Raw genomic sequence first — 25,100 nt, forward strand, 5'->3', positions numbered from 1 at the left:
GAAACAAAGCACTATCAAACAAATACATTTGTTAGAAGAAATTCTTTCAAGTACATAAATTTTCCTCATGCTTTTATCAATATATTTATAAGTTAAAAAGAGGAAAGCTGTTAGGCTCTGATGCCTGCACAATTATGGGGGAAATCCGTCCTGTTGACGTACAACCTTAATTATCCAGTATGCTCACGTGGTTAGCATTTTGGTTGATTTAATTTTTAGTTAATGACTTCAACCAGAAAGTAATTTTTAATTTCAGTCCTGTTAAGAAAAATCTAGAGTGCATTATCTTTCTTTCCTGTCTTGCTTAGGGGAGCACAGTTGGCACAGCTTTTTCTTCGGATGCAAACTCCTAGGCATCTTTTTAAACCCTGGTTCTCATTTGCATGACTGTGAAAATATTAGAAAGTTTTAGAAAGTACCTAGCAATATACAGTTGTTTTCTTGTGTTCTGCTTCTCTTCTGAAAGCTTAATAGAGATTACAATTAGCTGAGAATTTCTACTGAGTTGGCTTCAGATTCATCAGTATTTTATTCAATGCAGTTTCACTTGCACTACTTGGCTTCTGACTGTTTTTATACCTCAAACACCTCATTGCATATTTCTCATTGGAATGCCAAAGGAACTGCTCTCACTTCTCTCCTTTCCTGTGTCTTGGCTTAGAAATCTGCATTATTTAAATATACTTCCTTAGCTACACGAGTGTAGATCGGTTTGCTTAGCACTTGGATTCTTGCATATTTCAATGAGCCTCAAGGATGATGACAAAGAACAATATCTGGCTGCTGATGTAGTGCAGACACTACACCTCAGGCCTACATGGCAGGTTACTAAATTTGCTAATCACTATTTATTTACTTATACAGAGAAATAATTTTAGAATTTTGTGATTTTCAAAATTTGTACTATCTATATAATTTTTATTTCTATCAAAATTTGAGTTGACAAAATTACAGCAATAATTTGAAAATGCACTGTGTTTTTAGGGCAATAACTTATTTTCAGCAAACTGAGTACTGACAGCTGGAAATGAACCTGGAATCATAAGGATGCTAAAATAACATTTTGAAAGGAGAATACTTTTAATCTTTCGAGCACATTATTTACTGATTGTTCAATGGAAGTTGTTTCTGGATGGGTGCTCAGAACTTTCTCAGCCAGGATGCTTATTATAACATGGGATAGAAGAAACCTAAAATTACCTTTGATATTCTTAGTTCAACTCAGCATGTTTTCTCAGCTGAGCAGACAACTGGCTGAGATGTGGCCTACAATGCTGGCTGAATCCTAAGTCCTGGGCTTGTCACAAGCCCCAGCCATTCATATTTCCTCTAGTGACTCCTGAGGCTGTAGACTCCCTATGGACACAAGTTCCTCCTAAAACTTCTAATACTTTCAACAGATTGCATGGACAATCAATTAGTGAAAATGACATATTTGCCTCTCTGCTTTTCAACATGTGCTGGGAAGTAGAGCAGACTACAGTTCAAAACTAAAGAATTTAAAGCTGAGAGCTGATAGTTTAAAGGCAATACCCCGTGAGTGTTTTAACCTTTTGAAGATTTCGGCTTCCTCTTTCTTGTTGCTTGTTGCTCTTTTTTGCAAGTGCCAAAATGTGAAAACAGCCCAGAGTCTTGCTTCTGATCTATAATATTTCAAAGAAACAGTACTTTCTATTCTGAAAACTTTGACTAATCAGAGAACAACAAAAACAACAAAAACTTTAAATGCTTCAGTGGAAGAGTAGCTTCTCTGTAGTATTTGTCTGGCCCTTAGCCAGGCAACGCCAAAAAAGAACGTCTGGCAAAACCCAGTCCCGTCTGGGTACTGTGAGCTGTATGCACTCCAAGTCTCTGTTTAGGACCTATGAGCCTGCAGTCCATCTACATTACAAGTCCCAGAGATGTGCCAGGCAAGTGACACTTAGAGGATCATGGCTGGCTAAGTTCAGACAGTGTACCAGTGCATGGGCTTCCAATGATAATGCTAGAAGACAAGAGATCCTCGTTTGCTACAGAACTGTGTATGGCAGGTGGTCTCAGTTCATACCCAAATAGAGGTGGGACACATAATAAATAAATTGTAAATGAGTGAATTATAAATACATAATAATTATAAATAAATACATTATAAACGAATGAATTATTTACATGGGAGTGGTTTGGATAAAAAGGAAATCAGTCCAGTGGCTTGTAACCAACAAACTCTCATTAGAAGATCACTTCACATTCATTGTCCCACAGTAAAAGCCTAAATAACATATAACTTTAGGGATGCAGTGAGGCTGTTTGTAGGGAGTTAGATTTGGATTTAAATTCTGGATAAGCCACTTACTAGCCATGACATCCTGGGCAAGAGTGGAAGTGAGTCTTATCTGTGTGGGTTGCTTGGAGGATTAAATGGGAAGGTATTTGAGAAAGCACCAAGTATCATGCTCAATTCCATATACATTAGCATCTCTGTCTTCAGTATATCAGACAAGTTGTCATGTACCTTTGCTCTTTACTTTCATTTGACACATCAAAGCTAGACTTGAGAGATTTATGAAAAATGAATTCATAACAGTTTTGTTCTTTAAGGCCAGGATTGAATGTCTCCTTTCACTATAAGTACACTAGCTTATGGAGTCTCTGCTTCTGCCACAAAATTGTCTGTTTCATTTAATGTGATATTTTAAAGGATAGGGTAGCCTTATGAACCTTGGACTTTTACATAAATTTCTTTGCATAATGATAATCTTTAAAAATGAAATTTACCTGATTTCAGTGGAAGAATACATTTTCCCTAATTGGCTTTCACACAAACCTTTTTTTTTTTTTTTTTAAAGCATTTGAAAATTTATATTGGGTAAAGTTTGCCACATAAAATTCAGTCTTGGTATGTCAGTCCCCTTTGGTACAAATGAGTAGTCACTTTTATGAGCGACTGAGTCTCGGGATATCAGTGACTCAGTGATTTTGCCTGTCCTGGCATCACAGCTTCCACCCCATGCCCTGGGGCAGCTGGCTCCACTTACATTGTTTCCTACCATCTCTAAGCCCTTTCCATTCTACAAGCTTCTGATGAGGACTCCTCAGTTGGCCCTCTGTGTCTGCTGCCCCAGAATGTTATGGAGGGAAACTGCTTCAGATCAGCAGTTATAATGTGGCCAAATCATTGACATAGGAAATCATCACCCTAGGATTTGGAGCAAACCTAAGAGGGCGGAAGGATTCCTGGTTCTGTTTTCAGATGTTTCCACTGTTCGTGCACGGGCTTCCAAGTTCTAACAGTTCAGTCCAAATGACAACTATTATGGTTAGGCCAAAAAGAAAAAGGAGATTAAGTTGAAAATATCGTACATAGTACAGTATTGGTTCACTGTACCTGGGTTTCCTTTCTAAGCGTGCTACTTATTTAATTTTTTCATTAAAATCCCTTTGTTTCCCAGAATAAGCACAAATTCTGGGAATTATGAATATTAAATCAGTTATAATAAATGGATATTCATAAATGACAGTAATTAACCTCTTAAGTTATTTTTAGTGAGAGCTTTCATGCTTCCTCTTTGGGAAAGAACAGCTTTTAAAATGTTTGATAATTAATAAAAGGTAAGTATATCCTCAAAATCATTGAATTACTCAATTTAAGAACTCTTTTACGTTTGTATAAAAGGACTGAATTGTGACATTCACTGTGCCTTTAGATTAAAGTTGCTTTGAGAGTGTTTTGAGGAGGGTAAAAAATCTCCTAGATGAAAAAAATCCACATGCTTTCTTTCCACCCAGTGCACTGTGAGCAGTAGTATATCAATGGAATTTTGGCTTGGTCTTTACAAACCAACTGGTTTGAATAATTGAAAAGCTGAATCCTGTCGTGTGGTTTTTCACTAACTTTTTCTGATAAAACAAGACAAATAAGTTGTTATATGTACTTTAAGAGTGGTTTAAAATAAAAGAAAGGGACTAGTTTGATTGCCTAGATCACATATCTTTCATATATTTAAAGTGAGAATATCTGATCTTTTAAATGAATAAGGTAGAGTTTGTAAAGTACATACTTCTTTTCTATATAACTCAAAAATATGGTTATCCTTTTAAAAGCAAATCATTAGGCCTTCGCATAGGTTAATGCTTTCGTTTGAAAAAATAAAAAATAATAATTCAATAAAAATACAGGCTTGGTTTGAAAAATGTTAAAAATAAAATATCTTCCAATTACTTTCAGTAGGAAGTAAGTTGACATTTTCCCTAAATATACTGAAACGGCTCCAAGGAAACAATCCCGAAATGTGAAGGAACAGTTACTTTGGAAAGTGACACCTAAGTTACCAAAATGTGAAAGTGATTCTATATTTTATTTATATTTTCATTATATCCACTGTACCACCCTGCAGAAACAGACTGGGTCAATCTCGGATGGGAGGACCCTGCTGCCCTTTCGGCTCCAACTCCCATAAAAGAGTAAGAAGAATAAATTACGTGACCTCTAGCTGACTTTGGAGTCAACATCATACCGTTCTCTGGGCTAAGAGGATCCTCTGACACTTGGAAGGTTTTAAGTACAGGTTCAGAAACATTTTCAGTAACCTGAGGGAAGCACAGCTGTCACGGAAGGGTTTCTAATGCATTCAGTAAAATCCAGGCCCCTGAACCAAGTCAGATGCTGCTTACTCCCAAGCTCCTTCAATCCTCTACCCTTTCTCACACATTAGTCACAGGACTCCTTCAGTTCCTAGAGCACTTCATGCGCTTGTCCACCTGAGAGCCTTTGCACATCCTGGACCCTCTGCTCAAAATGCCCCTTTCCTCCTTCTTTGCTTGGCCAACACCTCCTCAGGCTTCTGAGATCAGCTCCCAAGTTGTCTTCTCCCCATCCAATAAACTAAGATTACTCTTCTCTCTTAAAGCTCCCTGTTCTTTTCCTTCCTAGTGCTAAGCTTATTTATTGGATATCTGCTCTCCACCAGACTGCATGCTTCTTATAAGCATGGATCATGTCTGTTTTGTTCACTAGTGTATACCTAGAACCTGAAGACTGCAAGGAACCTTGGGCTTCATAGGTATGTGCCGAATGAACAGAAGAACATAAGGCCAAGATGGATCTTTCAAATCTATGAATTAAAAGATCAAGTCACATTTTCAGGGAGTTAACTAATAATCAGTGGCTATAATGACGCTGATTATATGCACTGCTTGTAGCCCTCAAATTTTCTTTTGTTCCTGAGACTAATTTAGTTTAACATTATATCAGGCAGCAAAATTAGAAAAAAAGGCCTCATTTAAGAAAAAAAGACCTTGCTAAAAAAAGGTTTAAGTTTATAAATCTGTGACAAAAATAAATTATATTTATTGATAGTTTATAGTTCAGTAATTTAGAATAATCTCCATTTAGGAATTCAAAAAGTATTTTAAACAAACCTAATTACAGATTATAAAAAGACAGTGGGTCTTTTGTGACATTCTTCCATTTTTAGCACAACAAAATGAGCTCTAAAAGGGACAACAAAAGGAAAAATAAGTGAAGAAATAAATGAATAAAATGGAGAAGTATCAACATTCTGATTTTAGTATACAAAAACTAAATTATATTGAAACAAGTAAGCTTTCAATATATTTTAAAAGCTTTCTTCTGCCTTCTGTAACTCTCAAACAATAGACAAAAGTTACCTGATCTAAGTCAGAGAACCAATAATAGTTTGCTTTTAAATAGTGCCTTTCATCTCGGATTCTAAATGAATGTTCTTCAAAGGCGTCTGTCTGCTTCATCACTGAGAACTGAAAAGCTGACATGGCATTCCATGTTGAGTAAATGCATTAAAAAATTCATGGACAATAACAGGTCTCAGCAGGAAAGAAGCCATGATCGCAGTTTCCAGTTCACTACTCTCAATATCAGATTCATTCACTGACTTCTTCATTTATTCATTAATATTTATTGAGAGTTTGCTACAGGCCATGCCCTGGGGAAGCCCAATACAATAGTGAGCACAACAGAGACAGTTCCTGCCAACCCTTCCATAAAAATGTGTTGATTTCATCAATAAATGTATTTTGGTTCAGTCACTTATAAAATTAAATTGTATCTTTTCTGTCAAAACATTCTACATGAAGTAAACTGGTTCTCTGTAGTTATTCTAGTTAGCAATTTAAACACAAAGTTATCTTTTCCTTTATCGAGCAGATTTTTCCTTTTTTATTTTACCATATTCATCTACTTTTGATTTTGTATAGATAAGTGATAATACATTTAATTAAAGTCTTTGTTTCTTGACTATTTGAAACAGACAGCTCAGCTCCCAAACTGCGTCACATACTAACCCATACAGAAGTACAGCGCGTATGGGTTGAGGTTTATTTACCCTTATTAGAAGACAAACCTCAGAGTCCAGCAAGCCTTACCTTCCTCCACTGTGACAGTCTGTTCTGAGGCTGGTGATGGGGGTGGAGAAGGAGGCAGATTAGCTGTCTCTTCAGCTGCTGAAGAGCAAACAAACGAAAAAATGAGATACAACAATTAATCCTATTAGGCCAGTAGATGTGTAGGCAGTTCTGCTATCTGTAAAAAGGACTCTTTATTAAATTCAGGGAAAGACTCAATAGCAAGCTGCATTTGACTTATTTTTAGCCCCATTACCTGGTTCACATATTTTTGAAAACCTAAAAAAAAGAAGAGCATTTAATATTTTTAAAAAAAATCATTTTGTCCTCTCCATAAAAATGGATTAGAGATGGCTGCTAAAATTCTATCATTGATCCCATTAATTTGTGTCTGCTTGTTCAATTAATAAAATATTTCATTCTGGTCCTAATTTACTAGATTCAAACCTACCCAGGCAAGCATTTTAGTTTGGATTTGGCTTGACTGATTAAAAAAATGTTAGAGCTCTCTATTGTTCATTTTGATATGGAAACTAATCACAGTTATTTTAGGAGATGTATTTTTTAAATAACATTTTGTCCACTGATGATAATGTTGAAACCCATCCTCTGTATGTATTCTTAGAAAAGAAAAATGAAGCTGTCACAGCTTGAGGCAACCTTAGATAGAAACATGTACTAGTGGGAGCGGAGAAATATTCTAGCCTTGGCACTACACATGAAGAAGGACCAAAGAGAGAAAGGTTCTAAAAGATGGGATTCATTCACACTTCACTCCAAGTTTTCCTCTTCAAGAACCTTACCTTCTTTATGACCACTCATATGAAGGTAAGGGATTTTAAAAGGAAATATTTATCAGTCAAGGCCAGTGGTAAAATTTATTTTAAATAAGCCCTGTGGGCTTCTAAGGCATATTTTAAAGTTTCCATTTTAAAAAAGAATTTATTTATTTTATTTATTTATTTTTGGCTGTGTTGGGTCTTCATTGCTGTGCGCAGGCTTTCTCTAGTTGAGGCAAGCGGGGGCTTCTCTTCTTTGCGGTGCGCGGGCTTCTCATTGCAGTGGCTTCTCTTGTTGCGGAGCATGGGCTCTAGGCACGCAGGCTTAGTAGTTGTGGCATGTGGGCTCAGTAGTTGTGGCTCGCGGGATCTAGAGCACAGGCTCAGTAGTTGTGGCGCACGGGCTTAGTTGCTCCGCGGCATGTGGGATCTTCCCAGACCAGGGCTGGAACCCGTGTCCCCTGCATTGGCAGGGGGATTCTTAACCACTGTGCCACCAGGGAAGCCCTCAATCCTTTTTTTAAAAGAGAGATTTTTCTTTTAAAAATGAATGAAATTTTGTCATTTGTAGCACCATGGGTGGACTTGGAGGGCATTATGGCTAAGTGAAAGAAGTCAGAGAAAGACAAATAGTGTATATCACTTACATGTGGAATCTAAAAAATATAGCAAACTAGTGAATGTAACAAAAAAGAAGCGACTCACAGATACAGAGAACAAACTGGTGGTTACCAGTGAGGAGGGGGAAGGGGCAACATAAGGGTGAGGGTGTGGGAGCTATAAACTACTGGGTGTAAGATAGGCTCAAGGACGTACTGTACAGTTCGGGGAATATAGCCCATATTTTGTAATAACTGTAAATGGAAAGTAATCTTTAAATTGTAGTAAAAATTAAAAAAAAAATTTAAAAAGGGGGGTTTTGTTTTATTTGAAAGAATACAAGTAAACCACAGAAAGAAGGTTAATGTTTTTGATAAGTTTTTCCCTCTCTGTTTTAGAAGAAAATAATCCTTGATAATCAAAGAAAATTTTATTGACTATAATGAGATTATTTTTAATTACTATTCTGGGAGAGGAGAAATTTTTATTGTTTAATTTTTAATAGACAATGGAGTGCTAATCAGAAAATCAAATATTAAGGATACATTAGATTGAAAGACAGAAAAATAGATATGTGATATGTACTATTTTTAGGCTTTAAAAACCATACCTTTCAATGTGTTAGTTATATGCACCTGTGAAATAAACATATATGTTGAACATAAGAGAATTTCCTTTTTTGTGCATCTCTGCATGTACGTACATCTACATTTAGCATCTATCTATCTATCTATCTATCTGTCTATCCAGAGTAGGGACAGGGAGCCTTTGGATGAGAGTGTTTTCCTTGGTGACCACCATTATGTTACCTGCTGGGCCCTGCAGGGCATTTGACTTGTGATGGAGAGGGCAAATGCTATCTCATTTTCCTTAAATGAACCAAGTGAAGACCAGTACCATATATGAGATACAATGTCACTGATGATTCTAACAATCTCTGGCTATAGGTTTTGTGTAGCTTGTTCAGGGAGACCAAAAATAGACTGTAGTATAGACAATAATTAACAAAAACCCATAAAGGGAAAAAATCATCTCTAATTAAAGCATTAGAACATTTTCCTTATGAGTATGGGCCATGACATCAAAATGCACTGGCTTTATTTTTATAATAACTATCTCCAGTGGTCTGGAAAAGGAAAATTAAGGGCAATTTAGGGGCAAAGTCTAATTATAAGTTGACTGTCCTAAAGACTACCGAAATACCACGAGTCTGTTGAGGAAGGTGAAAATAGATCCCAGTGCATCCCAGCAGAGACAGCAGAGATGTGAATGTCACAGTTAGGAATGAAGTATGAGATATGGCCTGTCTTTGAACGCGGAGACTTGATTCTGTGATCAGGGTGCAGCAGACACAGCCCCTGACCTGAGGCTCTTTTCTCATTTACCTAAAGGCAGAGCTGCAGGCTGATCTTTATGCTGAGCTTCTTTCTCTTGTTCACCTTTCAGAACTGCTACAGCTTCCGCCGTGACTACTTGAACTATCCTTGCAGACACCTCCTCTGTAATAAATAGTAACAAAAGAAAATAAAATGATGAGCCATCCAAAACAGGTAGCAACGAGGAAAAATAAACAGTATAGTCAATTAGGATTTTATTTTCACTGTCTTTCTCCCAAAGAAGTACAACAGAATTTATTAAATTGCAGATAAATACACACACACACACACACACACACACACACACACCACACATATAAACCAAAAAAAAAAAAGTGAGAGAGAGAGAAAATAAAAGGAGTCGGCATTCTGGGAGCTAAGCAAAATTAACACAGAACTAAGGAAAAATAATTAACCTGTATGGCAGCTTAAATTTTAAAAACTGTTTATACAAACAGAAACAATGTAACATTTTGTACCTAGTAAAACAAATTCTAAGAGAAGAGAGGATTCATTTTAGATTTAACTTAAAATACTGTTTTATAGTATTCTTATAGTTTTACAGAAAAGTACATTAAAATAATCTTCTATGCTAATTTGCAGAAATACCATGATTTAAAATCAAAAGATGCTTCAAAATGTGAATTTATGATTAAACAGCACTATCTGGGATTAGTTTGAACACGAGAGATTAAGAAAAATCTGGGAAGATAAAATCTGAGTGAAATACATGGAAATGATATATCAGATGGTCTCTTTCTAAAGAGCTACTACTTTTCTAGACAGTGGATGGTTTAAAGATCTTTAAGGTCATATGATATACATTCAACCTAGTCAGTGCAATGGTTTCATTAAAAAAAAGCCAGGGTGGGAGGGAGGGTCATCATTAAAATGATCAGCCTGTGAGATGCCTGATAACTAGTTTTTGGCCTGAAATGGCATCCGCTGAACCGTTAACAATGCTAACTTCATATAACCTAGTCAGAAAAAATTCAGGAAATGATGTTCCGTATATAATCAACTAAAAAGGAAAGAAGCCCTTTGAGATTAAAAATATTTTCTAAATTAGAAATAAATTCTACAGAATTTAACTTTTCATCATCTTTATATAAAAACATCTACCATACTAGGAAATAAACCCACTCATAGCCTTAATAGAAACAAGTTGTCCTGGATAAGGGGATGGGTAGGGATTTATTCTCATAATTTTAATCAAGATTTTAGAATAAATATTTCATTGAAATTATGGTTCCTGATTGGAATTTACACATTCACAAGCAGGTTGGGGGAGATCTGCCTGTTTTTACCTGGCTGGTTCATTTAGACACAGCCTCCTCTAGAAAGGCTTCATCACCCCACCCAGGATGACAGACACCATAGTGCTTGAGAAGCAGGCTTCTGGGTAAGCAATCCACTTGGACAACAGTTATCTGAATTTTAAAAGCTGGATTACCTGATGGAATACATTTGCCTCTATATGTTTAACTTCCTGATTTTTTAAATAGCGACTTGACACTATACCTTATGTAGATAGTCTTAAGGGATGCACTTTAAACACTCTTATCTACAGCCAGTAGCAGTAATAGCAGGAGAAGCAGTATTTTAAAAATATTATAGTGCTCACTATGTGCCAAACACTTTGCTAAGGTGGTTGCTCTCATCATTCTAATGCATTATTTACTATTATTACTCCCATCTTTCGGATGAGGAAACAGAGGACAATAGGATTAGATCATATAATCAGACATTCTTATACATATCATAGTTAGAATACCAACTTTCAAGTAATTAGTATATTATAAAATGCCTTAAATACTGAAACTAAATTAAGTGTGATTTAATATATTTTTAAAATTATTTATTTTGTTTATTTTTATTTTTGGCTGTGTTGAGTCTTCATCACTGCACATGGGATTGCTCTAGTTGCGGCGAGCAGGGGCTACTCTTCGTTGCAGTGTGCGGGCTTCTCATTGCGGTGGCTTCTCTTGTTGCAGAACACGGGCTCTAGGTGCCCGGGCTTCAGCAGTTGCGGCTCGCGAGCTCAGTAGTTGTGGCTCGCGGGCTGTAGAGCGCAGGCTCCATAGTTGTGGCACACGGGCTTAGTTGCTCCACAGCATGTGGGATCTTCCCGGACTAGGGCACAAACCCGTGTCCCCTGCATTGGCAGGCAGATTCTTAACCACTGCACCACCAGGAAAGCCCTGATTTAATATTTTTTTATGTTTGAAGTATAATTTTAAGAAGCTGGAGTCCTAATTTAAATTTCAAGTATCCAAAGAGCAAGTATGGATAGGATACTTAAAATTATTTCTGAAAAAGCTTTAATTTCTAAGCAAGGCTCCAGCAAATTCATTTCATACATTTATATACCAAGTATTTTCATAAAGCAATTTTTTAGACAATACACTTTGCACTCAATTTAGTTTCAACAAGGAAGGATCTTTTTTCTTTACTATTGCAAAAATGTACAGAATAATTATAATATCAAATAGTAATGATACAATTCATCCTTATAAGGATGTTTTAAACTATACAATTTAATTCATAGCATCACATAATTTTAGAGCTTAAAGAGCTCTGAGAGAAGATTTTGTCTAAATCCTCTCATTTTGCAGATGAGGAAATAAAGGCTGGGTATACTGATAAGATTTGCTCAAGTTCAGACAGCTGATGGAGGTAGACTAGAACCCAGGTTTCCTATTATGATATTTTTTCTCTTAAATAGAAGAACAGAAGGACTAATGGGGAAACAACCAGAAAATTCTCTAGCAGTCGTGTGAATGGCTAATGGAAATATATGAACTTTAAAGGTATGAACCAAGGAAACATACTCTCAGGCCTGCTTGTCTATTCATCTATCTAATGTACACTATTACCATTCCTGATTATATTTTGAGACTATGTAACAAGTGATTGACCATGGTTGAGTAATTATCTATCTATTTATCTATCTAATCATCTACCTATATACCTTGTAGACCATGTTAGATACTGTAATAGATAATTTAACTCAAGAAGATGAATACTTTATTTCTGAGACAGTACTATTTTATTAGAATTTTTGTTCTATTTTAGTGTTTGAGCAGAAATTTTCATAGTTGTTCCAGGTAAATAAATGACAATAACAATCATCAAAGCATTGTAAGGAATACTAACTGCTGTGCTATTTGGTGGGGAGGGCAGAAGAGGAGGAAGGGCTGCGTGTTTTCATGAAGCCAGGCTGTTGGGGAGGGTGTCTCTGAAAAATCCCTGAAAGGCTAGTCTCCCAAAGTGACATTTTCAATGGGAAAGAATACTGCAAAAAGGGCTACAGAAAGTTAAATCCACTTTGAGACACCTCTTTGTTGTTTACACTGCTTAATAATATTGCAAAAAGAATTATTTTATGTTTTGCAAATTGCCACTTGCATATATTAATTTTCAATGCAATTCAGACCTTTAAAAATCAAGAGTGATTTTTAGCACTTCTAGCATCCAGGTGTTTTATGGAAAACTGGATATAATGGAGAGGTGGAGCAAGAATTGCAGAAAATGGGACATATATAGAACCCACGCGTCTTCTGGATCATTCCTGCATATCCTTGTTGGCACGTATGCAAAATTTAGTATCTCTCTATGGCATTTAGTAAATACATCTTGCATGGAATTGTGTCAGTACACAAGCCTTACCTCCACTACCATGTAAAGTTTCCCAAGTCAAGGACTTTCTCTCTGTCATTGCTGCAATTCTTTTTTTTTTTTTGTTGTACGTGGGCCTCTCACTATTGTGGCCTCTCCCATTGCGGAGCACAGGCTCCGGGGGCCCAGCCGCTCCGCGGCATGTGGGATCTTCCCGGAGCGGGGCACGAACCCGTGTCCCCTGCATCGGCAGGCGGACTCTCAACCACTGCGCCACCAGGGAAGCCCATTGCTGCAATTCTTGAAGCTTCTCTCATTGAACTTTACCCAGACTGAAGGCTTAACACAAGTTTTTGAAAGGATGAAAAATTAACATGAAAGGCTTTTTTATGATGCTTACACAAATTCAGAAATAATCTTGCTTATTACTATATTTACTAACTTAACCCCCCCCAATTTATATCATTTATTGTATTCTTGTTTAAGCTTTTGATGCATTTTAGAATACCACTTCTTAAATGAGGGTTCCAAATTCTTCTGTACCTACTGAAGAATTTTCCAGGATCTAGGAGTAGTTAACATAAATTAAATTTGTTTAAATTGGGAAAATAATCCAATAAAAATAAGTATCTACTAGTTTATGTGAACAAATTACAACTGAGCTATACTACATTATTCCAGTCTTTTTGTTTGAGATTGTATTTAGAATAATTTTGAAACCGTGGAGAATTAGTTTATATGTTGTTCGCTAATGAGAACAGAGGTGAACTTAATAAAGAATGCATTCGCATGAGGTGTAGGCCAAATGACATCATTAGGCACTGTACAGACTTTCAAAATATTCTAAACAGAGATAAGGGAAAATTGAATCATTACTTATCTCCAGTCACTATAGACATGTCCAACCTAAATAAAATGCACTGTATCAGCCGGTACCACATATCTTGTGAGTGATAATTTAGTCTTAGCAAAACAATATTATTTATTTAGATGGGAAGAGGCAGGACATTTGAATTTTATTGGTTTTGTTGTTTCAGAGAACATTAATTTATAAATGTGTTTGAGTTTCATAAGCTGATTTTATATTTGTATGTATTTAATCAAAACTAGTAAGAAAATAATTTAGCCCATTCTTGGGATAATTGATCATTTTTTTTTCTTTAAAAGAATTTAACAGATTATAAGAAATGTTACTTTAGAATAATCAAACGGGCTGTATGGGAGTCAAGTTCATGACATGTTATCTTCCGTTTGGGGGAAAAATAATACTGTCAAAACTTTAAAAATAGAAAAATAACTATTTTCTAATATTAATTTCATAGTGTATTTAGGAAAACATGAGTATAGGATTGCTCTGGGGGTTTCAATTAGTCCAGTCAATTCAAAAATCTTCCTCTAAGAAAGGGCTGTCATCAGTGCAGAGATGGTAGCTTCCCCCACGGAGGATGGCCTTTTCTCAATGGAGGCCTAATCAGCAGATCCCCTGAGTGAGGCTCACCGTTATAGCCTGGCTCCTGGAACAGGAGCAAATTCACTCAGGGTGCAGGTAAAGTTCAGGGAAGATTAATGGTAAACGTGTCAAACATATACAAAAGATAAAGGAAGGCAGTCACAAAATCAGACCTATAAAAATGATAACATAAGAGTTACAATGTGTGTGTGTGATTATATATGTATATATATATAATTATATGTACTTAATTTTATAATTATATAATTTCTTTATTCATTCTATAAGTATTTATTAAACGCCTCCATCCATCCTCCCATTCATCCATCCACCCATCTATCGTATCTTTCTATCTAGGGGATTACTGTCTTTCATAGTGTGCATTAGACAAAGTCACATGGACTTTAATTCATAGAAATGTGGGTATAAACTCCAGCATTGCTACTTTCTAGTTACTTCATCCTAGGAATTTTACTCAAACTCACTGAGTTTCAATTCTTCAATCAAAAAATGGAAATGATAATATTACCCATCTCACAGGTTTTTTTTTTTTTTTTTTGTGGTACGTGGGCCTCTCACTGTTGTGGCCTCTCCCCTTGCGGAGCACAGGCTCCGGATGTACAGGCCCAGCGGCCATGGCTCACGGGCCCAGCCGCTCCGCGGCATGTGGGATCTTCCCGGACCGGGGCACAAACCCGTGTCCCCCGCATCGGCAGGCGGACTCTCCACCACAGCGCCACCAGGGAAGCCCCATCTCACAGGTTTTTGTGAGGAACTCAATTACAAAAATATATAACAGGCCTGGCACATCAAAGAACTCAAATAAAAAGAAGATCTCCCACTAGTTCTTTACCAAGATGCTTTTATTTTCTCTCAGCCATATATTGTTCTGAGTCTTCTACCTTTATATTTCTACTTTAAAGAAAGAGTAACAGTGATATGCCCTAAGGGTCCAGCCCAACTAGGCTATCATTATGATGAATATCAGATAATATGGTTAGTCTGCAATCATCTATGTTGATGACTAAGGGCAGTTTTTTGTTTTTTTCTAGACAAAGCTAGAGGGATGTTATTATTTATTCTCTGGCTTTATACCCACTTCTTTGGCCATGTAGGTTCTGGTCTACCATCTGCTCTAGATTGCAGCCAGTAAGTCCCAATTTAGGACTGTCTTCTAGACAGTGTTCCTAAAGGCATGATAACCCCTATCTACTGCTGAGGACAATTAGCAACATGAAACATTCTTTTTGTAATTAAGAGATTAGACATTTTAATTTTTCATCGCTCAGTTGTTCTACCATCTTATTGCCTTTCCTACTTTCTAGTCTAATTCTTTGTTGTTATTTTTTCTTCCAAACGTTATACGTATAAAATTTTGAATAGGACTTAGCTGTTCAGAAGATTAAAGATGAATACAGATTATGCATAAATTGAAAAAGTACTATTCATTATACTTCATTGAAAGTTAGCATTGATCTTCTCACCTGAAAACATGACACATCTTACTGTAATCTGAAATTTTGAAAGGCTCGGTTATGTTTCTTTTGAACGTCTAAAATTTTCTGGAAGTGGACACTTTTAGTCTATGTTAGAAATTGTCTTAGTTAAGGAGCTTGTATAATGTGTGTTTTATTCTCTCTTTTGTTAATGTCAAGGATTTCGAATTTCAGTGAAAACCTTACAACCAGTATTTGAGTATTAACTTGGTGTTATTTTATTAGCAGTGTCATTATGGTAATGAGACAGTTTTTATAAATAATACAAAAATGGCTCATGATGTGGCTGTAAAGTCCCATCATGCCTAAGCAAATGAATAACTTGGAATTGATCTGATAAATGATCTCCCTGTAAATCAGTTGGAATAAAAATATTAAAAGCCTCATTTTTTAAAACAAATTCATCTTATAACCTCTAAATAATGTTATTGATTATCGGCTGATATAAAACAAGGGATTTAAAGATACAGCCCAGGGAATACAGCAACAGGTGATATCATATCATCACTATATAGATAAACAGCTACAGGTAAAAAGTGAAGTCTGTCTTGTAAATGTATCCTGGATAACAGATATAGGGTCAGTATTCACAAGAGGATCAAAGCAGTCCTCAGTAGACTGAATTGAATTCTGGAAAGAAGAATGTTTTTTCTTGTTATTGGATAAATATATTGGTGGAACCATATACCACCAATAGGAGTAAATAGGTATAAGAAACTAATTGAGGGACTTCCCTGTTGACTCAGTGGTTAAGAATCCCCTGCATCGGGTTCGAGCCCTGGTCCGGGAAGATCCCACATGCCGCGGAGCGACTAAGCCCGTGCGCCACAATTACTGAGCCTGCACTCTAGAGTCCGTGAGCCACAACTACTGAGCCCGCGCGCCTAGAGCCTGTGCCCCACAACAACAGAAGCCACCACCATGAGAAGCCTGCGCACTGCAACGAAGAGTAGCCCCCGCTCGCTGCAACTAGAGAAAGTCCACGCGCAGCAACGAAGACCCAATGCAGCCAAAAATAAATAAATTTATAAAAAAAAAAAAGAAGCAACTAATTGAGACATGCTCTCATCCACAGAAACCTACCTGATAATACCTCAAAGATATGATGCTAAGATACTTACATCATCATAATGAATAAGCATCATACTGCAATACAAGGTTATTAAACAAGTGGCTACACTAGGCATTTTTATTTCCTGTCAATATTATTTAATCCACACAGTAACACATTTTCCAGGTTGGAAAACTGGCAACATAACGGATAAAGGCAACTTACTGTGTCCTTTGAATATCACTTTGATTTACGTCAGTGCAGTACAAATATTTTATATCATAGTAGATTCTGGTGTCAGAAAATCTGGAATAAAATTCTCTCTTTATCTCTTACTATCTGCAAGTAAGTGACAATCTCTCTAACCCTCAGTTTCCCCATCTGTGAAGGGGAATAGAAGTGATATTCATCTTTTGGTATGTTGTGACAATTAAATGAAATTTATATATCAAGTGCTTATTTAAATTACATATTACTGTTTTAATCACTTTTACAGTCCTGTTATCACCAAGTCTACTGTCATCATTTGATTGCAAAATGTAGGTAAAGACCTGAGAGTTTTTGTTATACATTAGGACGATTCTCTCATTTTTCCCAGTGAATACCTCCTTGCCTGAATTTTGGGTCACTGTCTAACAGACTCTATCAGGCTCCTGCCACTTATTATTTAAACTAAAATGATAAAGTAAATTTTACTCTACCCTTGTACCATACTATTCAGCTTTTACAGTTGGGTTGCAGCCCTTTGTTTTCTTCCATGATGCTGATTCATGCTACACCACTGCTATGTTCTGCTGGTCACATTATTTTATCACGTCAAATTTTGTTGCCAGTCTCAGAACCAGTTTTTAGCACCTATTTTTATTTTAGTTGTTTTGTTATATTAATCTATCAATATTGTTTCATTGATTTATAATAAAAACAATGGAGTTGAAACTTTCTTTGTGGTCCTGACAATTCCAACTTTGTCCTGAGCAACACAGGACACTGTTGGTAGGCACAGAAGTCTGATTTTGAACGTGTACCTTTTGGGTTTTCATCAGAACCAGCTGTGATTACTTGAACATGTAAAGTCTCATCAATTAGACTGTGAACAAAAAATCCAAGCAAGTTGGCATATGCCTGAGAACATATTTTTGTTGATTTCTTTCAGGTTAAGGGAAAAGTAAGAGACATAGACAATAAATTCAACCACATGGAATATAAAAGCCAGCAAGTGTTTCTGCTTTTAAGAATAATGAGCATAATAGTGCTGTGTTAAAAGAAATGACAAGTAAGCCTACCTTACGCTTGTGAAAGAAGGAAAACAAAACAATTTTAGAACGCTCCTGTCAAGAAAAGGTTTTTCTCAGTAGGGTACAGAATGGTTGCCTAGGAAACCGATGCTAATTGCTGCTGCTGGTGGAAACTAGTCAACAAGGAAAGCACTGTGTTCGAAGCACCCTGCCAAACAAATACCTTAGATAAATTCATAAAAACAGGAAAGAAGGAAAGTTCCTTGCTTCTACTCCTTGCTTAATTTGGAGAGTAAATATTCTCTCTGAAGCTATTTCCTGTAATCAACTGGTGATGAAGGAAATTAAAAGAGCAGATTGGATTTTTGTTGTTGTTTCGTTTGTTTCTCTGGCACCTTAGCACTTATTAAAGAGGCCAGTGTTGGCATATCCCTCGCTAGTCAGACTCCCATTGATTCCAAAGGGTCACCCCGGCCACGGCCAACACTACAGCTGTAGATCTCTGCATACCAGCTTTTTCAAAGATTTCTTCCTAAGATTTACTGACTAAACCCAGGATAAATTTAATCTATGGGGGGAAATGCTTTTGCAGTAAAGTTAGTCTATGGAGATAAATGCATTTAAGATACACGATCATGATTGCACAAAGTTCATTCTGATGGGTACTTAAATCTAAGAGAATTTATGTCGCATCCACTATAGATGATGGAACTATGCTTAGTCATTACGGGGGCTACAAACACGAGAAAGACATGGTGTTCCTACATTAAAATTGTGCTTGAAAGCGGGGCAATCTCATTGAAGGGCATGGTTTTGTTTTTTAAGATTTTTCTAGTAATGGCCACCGATTTTAGCTGATCTCACCATAATCACTCATATGGTCCTCTTCTGAAATGCATTTGGGCTAGGATTAGGAGTACGGTGTACAATTATAGGAGAATTTTCCCTCTTTCGTTCTCTTTTTTCCTATTTCAACCTGTGTGCTTAAATCCATAATCTTGTTTAGACTGACAATTTAATTTACTCAAATGAAATTTTTAGAACTTGGATAGAATTGGCCTAATATTTAAATTTAGTCAAAGCGAAAGCCTTAGTAAATTAAGATGGTTATCAGTGAAAGCATACTGCAGGTTAAGGATATTATAATATGGAATCAAAAGTAATTAGAAAAGCAAAGCATGGATCAAAAATAGTACCTACTGGAAAATTTTACTTGTAATTTTAAGGGTACAGCAGAAGAAATATAGTAAGCAAATATGGTCTTGCTTTATACTTACATATTCTAGTTAAAGATTTGTGCTATTGTTGGTATTGGGGGATCCCAATATAGTAATGTGTGTATATTTATATTGTTGTTTGTACTTCATATATTAAACATTTACTAATTAAATCAGCTTGTAATATTTTATTGATCTTAAATTAATTTGAGAAAGAAATGTCTTGGGGAATATGCCCCTCTGAAAATTTCAAATAGCTTAATATTAATACATTGAATGCAATAATTAAGGCACTGAGGGAATTGATAAAATGCTTTTAGAGCTTTGAAACGCTCAGTTTTGCATTTTGTCAAAACCATTACAAATGTACTACTTCTTGTAGACTTTGAGAATTTGGATTATCTTCTGCATTATCTTGAACACATCACACTCTTGAAGGAAGGTAGCATAAGACATTATTAATAACATTGATGAAAAGGTGAAATATCAATAAAACTAAGAGAGCTTGAAAAAAATTCATCCTTAGACTAACTGTGGGATAAACAATACGAAATGTACCACGCGTGCAGAACAGCACTTGCATACACGTGTGCTTATGTGAGTGTGTGAATTTTGCATATATGTGTGTGTGTGAATTTACGTATGTGCCATCATTCATGCACATAAGGGTCTCTCCGTGTCTTCAAAGCTTCATCTGTATTTGGGTACCTCAAAGGACTTGGGCACGAGGCGCAAGTCTAAGATTTCATATGGGGAAATCATTGCTTCTACAGTTGCAAAACCTAGGAATGTCTGAGGCAGAGGATACAATGGAAAAATGGAAAAACATTCTAGATTCCAAAAAAAGTCACTGGAGTGAACTTTTAAAGTATAAGTGCTCCATACACCAGGAAGAGTCTTTACTAGTTACCTCTATTAATTTAAATATTTCATCTAGGGAAAAACTGTTAAAATAAAATGGTAAAAATCACTGGCTTAGCTACCTTTTGTTTGCTCCTTCTAACTCATTCCCAGCATAATAACTTAAGTAAATCTTTGGAGGCCTTGTGACCTAGAAGCATATGGAATTTAGGAACTATGTGATTAGAAAATCACGTTGTTCACAATACATCATAGGGTACATTCAATCAGCAAACAGATAAACCAACATGACTTCTGTGTAATTACAGTTTGCTTAAGCCTCTAGTCCTAACATCATTCTGAGAATGAACGTGCAAATAGCAACATAACAGCATCTACCTTATGTGCTTTCTTCTTAGCCAGTCTCTCGTGAACTGTAAATATTTTAAATAAGTGATTCTCCATCTTCTATATCTGCCTATTTTATTTTTGCCATTGGAGCTCTATAAAACATTATCCACAAATATTCTCTTTATATCAGCCCTAAAAGGACTTGGCAGACTTTAAGTCACTAAGTGCACATGGTAATTCTTTATAATTTTCAAATTATAACTGAATATATATAACCTGAGAACAATGTTTCAATTATACTGTGGGTAAAGGGACAATGGAATTAATTACATTGTGAAATTCTGAAAACTAAAATGCTATGGTGAAAAAGAAAACAAAAGAAAATGAGAAGATAATTTTGAGTCATCCTTCTTTTATCCTTTACTAATGTTTGTTAAATTAAGCTCAGTCACAACCTGAGAGAAGGAGGACCACTTCCCTGGAAAAATTCCAAACAAGCAAAACTGCTGATAGTTAAAGACTTTTTTCCATGGTGTCTGAGTAGCAAAATCAATAGACTTTGCAAGTGAGAAAATAATTTTTTAAAGTAAGAAAATAAGTGTTAGGTCCAATGTTATATTTGTACTATTATGATAGTATTTAAAAAGCAAAGACTTTAATATAATTTTAAAATTTCTTTATGCCAAAAATTATTCTAGAATAAAATTTTCTTTTGTGTTCTGGATTAATACATCCCATGGAAAATACTATTAAATGAATTTCTCTCCAATCATGGGATACAAAAGTTCATTATGTTAAGACAAACAAGAACAATAATAGTAATTTCAAAGTTATCTTCAGAAAATTTAAAATAACATACAAATCCTACTTTAGAAAATGTCCCTTAGGGATCTGTTGAAATAAGATTTTACATTGATGATTTTGCTTCAATGTTGTTTACTTATTTCAGCCTATACCTCTTCTCTGTGTAGTGGGTCTCACTGTTACCAAGCACACCTCTAGAAATACTTGCCAATTGTGGGTGCCAAGGGTGATATATCGCACTTAAAACTGTCAAAATATTCATTCTTTATGTGAAGACACTGACGCTTTATATCAGAAAGCAAATGATATCTAGGAAGCATAAAATTGTAACTCATTATGGCAGTAGCTCTGGTTGTTCTACTGTAGGAATGCAGCAGAAAGAGAAAGGTAGATCAATTTTGATGGGGTGGCAGTGTTGAGAAAAATGCGAGAATGTAATGCTAGCTAGGTAGGTAGCCTAACATGGGGCAAGGCAACTGCGCTTTGCAAATGGCATTGAGAGTGGGATCCTGGGCATATGTAGTATCTGCAGGTGACTGCTGACAACCTGAAGAAAATGAAGAAATAGGATTCAGGAAGCAAATGGGAAGGTGCTCAAGGCAAGTTCTATTTACTTCATAATTTAGCTTTGGATTGGCAGATGCTACTGTAATCATACGCTATGCAAAGTCAAAAAACACAGAGCTTCATTTGGCATAAAAAACACAGTCCTAGGGAAGAGTTATAAGGGGCTCCCTGATGATATGAAAATTCAAGTTAGCTAAAAAGGTCCTGAATTTTTCTTAGTAAAATATGGCAATGAAAATTCAATTTACTATGAAAATATCTATTATTTTCTTCCTGACATATAAAAAATTTCTAAATAGGACTTGTATTTTTTCAAAATGAAATTACAATTTCAATATTTCATATACAATAGCCCTGATTATGAAGAGGCTGGCCAAGTTTTGGTTCTAAGAATATGACCCAAAATAGCTTGGTTTCTCTGATTCATTTTCATTCCCCTGCTACATTATCAGTCACTCCTTCCCAACTTTTACAGAGGTCCTCCATCCTTAAAAAATGTTTTATTTGAGCTTGTACTTGGGTCTGATTTCCTAAAGAGAAGTTTGTTGTATAAGTAAGAACTCTTATGAAACCAGGGAACTTTGTGCTCTTTTTTTTCTTGGATAATTCTGAAATGCAACATGAAATGCAGAAGCAGGGCTGACTTGGTCTGACCGTAACAAGGTGACCAAAAGCTACGAGAAGAGAAGTTCAGTTTTAATGCAATCATTACATTATTTGAAGCATTACAGTTAACATTTTATAGAAAAAAATAAAAGAAACACCTTGACATTTTAATCAAATAGATATTAAAAATACTTTCTGGGCTTCCCTGGTGGCGCAGTGGTTGAGAGTCCGCCTGCCGATGCAGGGGACACGGGTTCGTTCCCCGGTCCGGGAAGATCCCACATGCCGCGGAGCGGCTGGGCCCGTGAGCCATGGCCGCTGAGCCTGCGCGTCCAGAGCCTGTGCTCTGCAACGGGAGAGGCCACAACAGTGAGAGGCCCGCGTAAAGAAAAAAAAAAAAAAAAATACTTTCTAACATTTTCCACAGACCTAACAAAGAAAGGCATTTTGTATTTATAGTTTTTTTCACACCTATTTACATCAGAGAACATAAGGAAGAGTTGAAACACCATTATCTGAGCATAGGTGACTCAAGCATTTCTAGTTAGAACTGAAGAAATGCTCATTATTTTAAAATTTACTTTAAAAAAGTTAAACATAATTTGGGAGGTTTTTATTCCTTCACTTAAAAAAAAAAATCAACCTTCTCTGGTGATTCCAGTCCTAAGACGCTAAATTATCAGCTAGGGTAGCTTCAATTCACTCATAAACAGTGAAATCCAACTAGAAAGGAAACGCGTGTCACCAAAACAGCCAAATCCTTGAGCAGTGTTTTCAATACAGCATTCAGATCATATGTGCAAGTTCACTGTGGTCCAAAAGCATTTCAAGTACTAAATTTTTCTTAGGTCGGAGAGCAGATATTTTCACGAGGTCAGAAATCACTGTTATCGTGATTGAATGAACTTCGTTTCCTAAAATGTGACTTTTGAAAGTGGCATCTGTATTTGCTTCAAACCCATTTCTCTGTTTCTTGTTTTACTACGATCAAGACATAAGAATTGGGTGAGAACTGGTCTGGAGGACTATCTTACACGCTTTGTGACTTAGGCCAAATTAGTGCAATTTTCTTTTTGAGAAAAGGCAATTCTGGTAAAGCTCTCAGGGGAGGTTTATTCCAATCTTTTCAGTGCATTAGTCACAAACCTTGGTTTTTCAAGCTGATGAGAAAAACAGCCAATAGGTAATTTTTAAAGAAAGAGAAAAATATAATTTGGCTTTAAGGTAAAGAATAGCAACATGCAAAATGCAACAAGGAGAAAAAGTATCCAATGAATTGATTCATTTCAAAAATTGCTTATAAAAGTAATAGTAGTTGTTTTTCTTGTCCTTTTATTATTTTCCTCCTTGGAGAAAAAGAAAGTCCTTTAAATACTGAAAAAATTAATGATTAGAATTAGAAAATGTAAATGGGAGCATCTTTCATTTTAATATGTCAAAAAGAAAAAAATTATTGATTACGAACAGCTTTTATCATTTTTTAAAATAACAAAACTAGAGAAGTATATCTAATTGAAATTGAAACATTTTCTCTAAAGTTAGTGAATAAATATCCCTGTTATTCAATAGGGAAATGCTGTCTATTACCTAAGAACTTATCATTTTCAAATAATTTTATAGACTCACAGATGAAGTAGAGTAAAAAAGAACATTGGTGATATTTTATTCAGGTTAACCTTCAAAAGCAGGATACATAACATCTCTCCAAGATAATACTGGTATATTCCTTTACAGAAGTATAATTAAGCATATGATTTAGAACATCAATTTGCTTTAAGATTCAGTTTGTCCATTTGTCAGAAATGAAATTTGTGTGACCTGCTGATCTATAGCAGTGAGGTAATCCTTACCTTACAGCCAGAGGATAGGATCAACAAAGACGTTCATTTTAGAGTTTTGTTTGCAGGATATTTCAGTATCATTTTCTATCGAGGCCAACTCTATTACATGAGGCTCAATTTTGCAGGAATGAACAAGAAACGTTGTTCAATATCTGTATACTTCTTAGCTGTTAGGTTATTGATGTCTCTTAGAAAGGTCATTTATCCTGTTTTTTCATATTCTTCCCAGTTCAGCTGTTTTCATCATCAAGACAACATTTCTAATCAAATGTCTTACTGCTATTTTAAGTCAAAGATATATTTTCTTTCTTTGCTTCAAACCTTCACTCCTATTTTCAGAACATATCAAGTCTTCTGCTATATCCCTCCATGACATTCCCTTTATAACCATATTTCAGAGTTCCTACTTGATTGTCCTAATCAAGTTCTATAGTCTTTACTTTGAAGCTAGCCTCCTCTCGTTGTTCCTCCATCTGCCTCTTTAGTTCCAGTATTCCTTTCTAACATCATCTTTCCCACAAATGTATTGCTTACACTGTGGTGTAATTTTTGTAGCCCCATTTTGTTGATGTCATTTCCATTCTCAAAACAGAACATGGATACTAATGCTCTTTTTCTTTATCTCACTTCAAAAAAGTGTTTATTAGCACCTACTATGGAACATAAGCATTGCATTATATACCAGAAGGAACATGAAGATGAATGAAGCACAGCTTCTACCTCAAAACACTTAGAACCTAGTGATGGGGATTAAAACAAGTAACAAGTAACCTCAGTAAAATGTTCTGATATGATCAATGCTATTATTAGCAAGATATAAACATGGTACATGGGGATGTTTGAAAGAAGAAGAGATTCATTTGAGAAAATAAAATGAATCAGCTCTGGATCTTTGATCATGGACTTCTGATA

General features: G+C 35.8%; 1 protein-coding gene across 8 annotated transcripts in view; it reads right to left on the reverse strand.

The window, feature by feature from the left end:
• The window catches only part of MAP2 (microtubule associated protein 2), a 278,280-nt gene that overhangs the window by 44,452 nt on the left and 208,728 nt on the right, over positions 1-25,100 (reverse strand). For 7 of the 8 annotated variants that reach the window (XM_032637128.1, XM_032637129.1, XM_032637130.1 and 4 more), the window contains 2 exons: positions 9,122-9,235; positions 6,379-6,456 (listed from right to left, as the gene is read on the reverse strand). In XM_032637128.1, coding sequence (XP_032493019.1) covers positions 6,379-6,456; positions 9,122-9,235 — 192 coding nt within the window. The remainder of the gene's footprint in view (positions 1-6,378; positions 6,457-9,121; positions 9,236-25,100) is intronic. The other variant, XM_032637132.1, reaches the window with a different exon arrangement.

The sequence above is a fragment of the Phocoena sinus genome, chromosome 7 (genome assembly GCF_008692025.1).
Source record: "Phocoena sinus isolate mPhoSin1 chromosome 7, mPhoSin1.pri, whole genome shotgun sequence".
NCBI classification, from domain to species: domain Eukaryota; kingdom Metazoa; phylum Chordata; class Mammalia; order Artiodactyla; family Phocoenidae; genus Phocoena; species Phocoena sinus.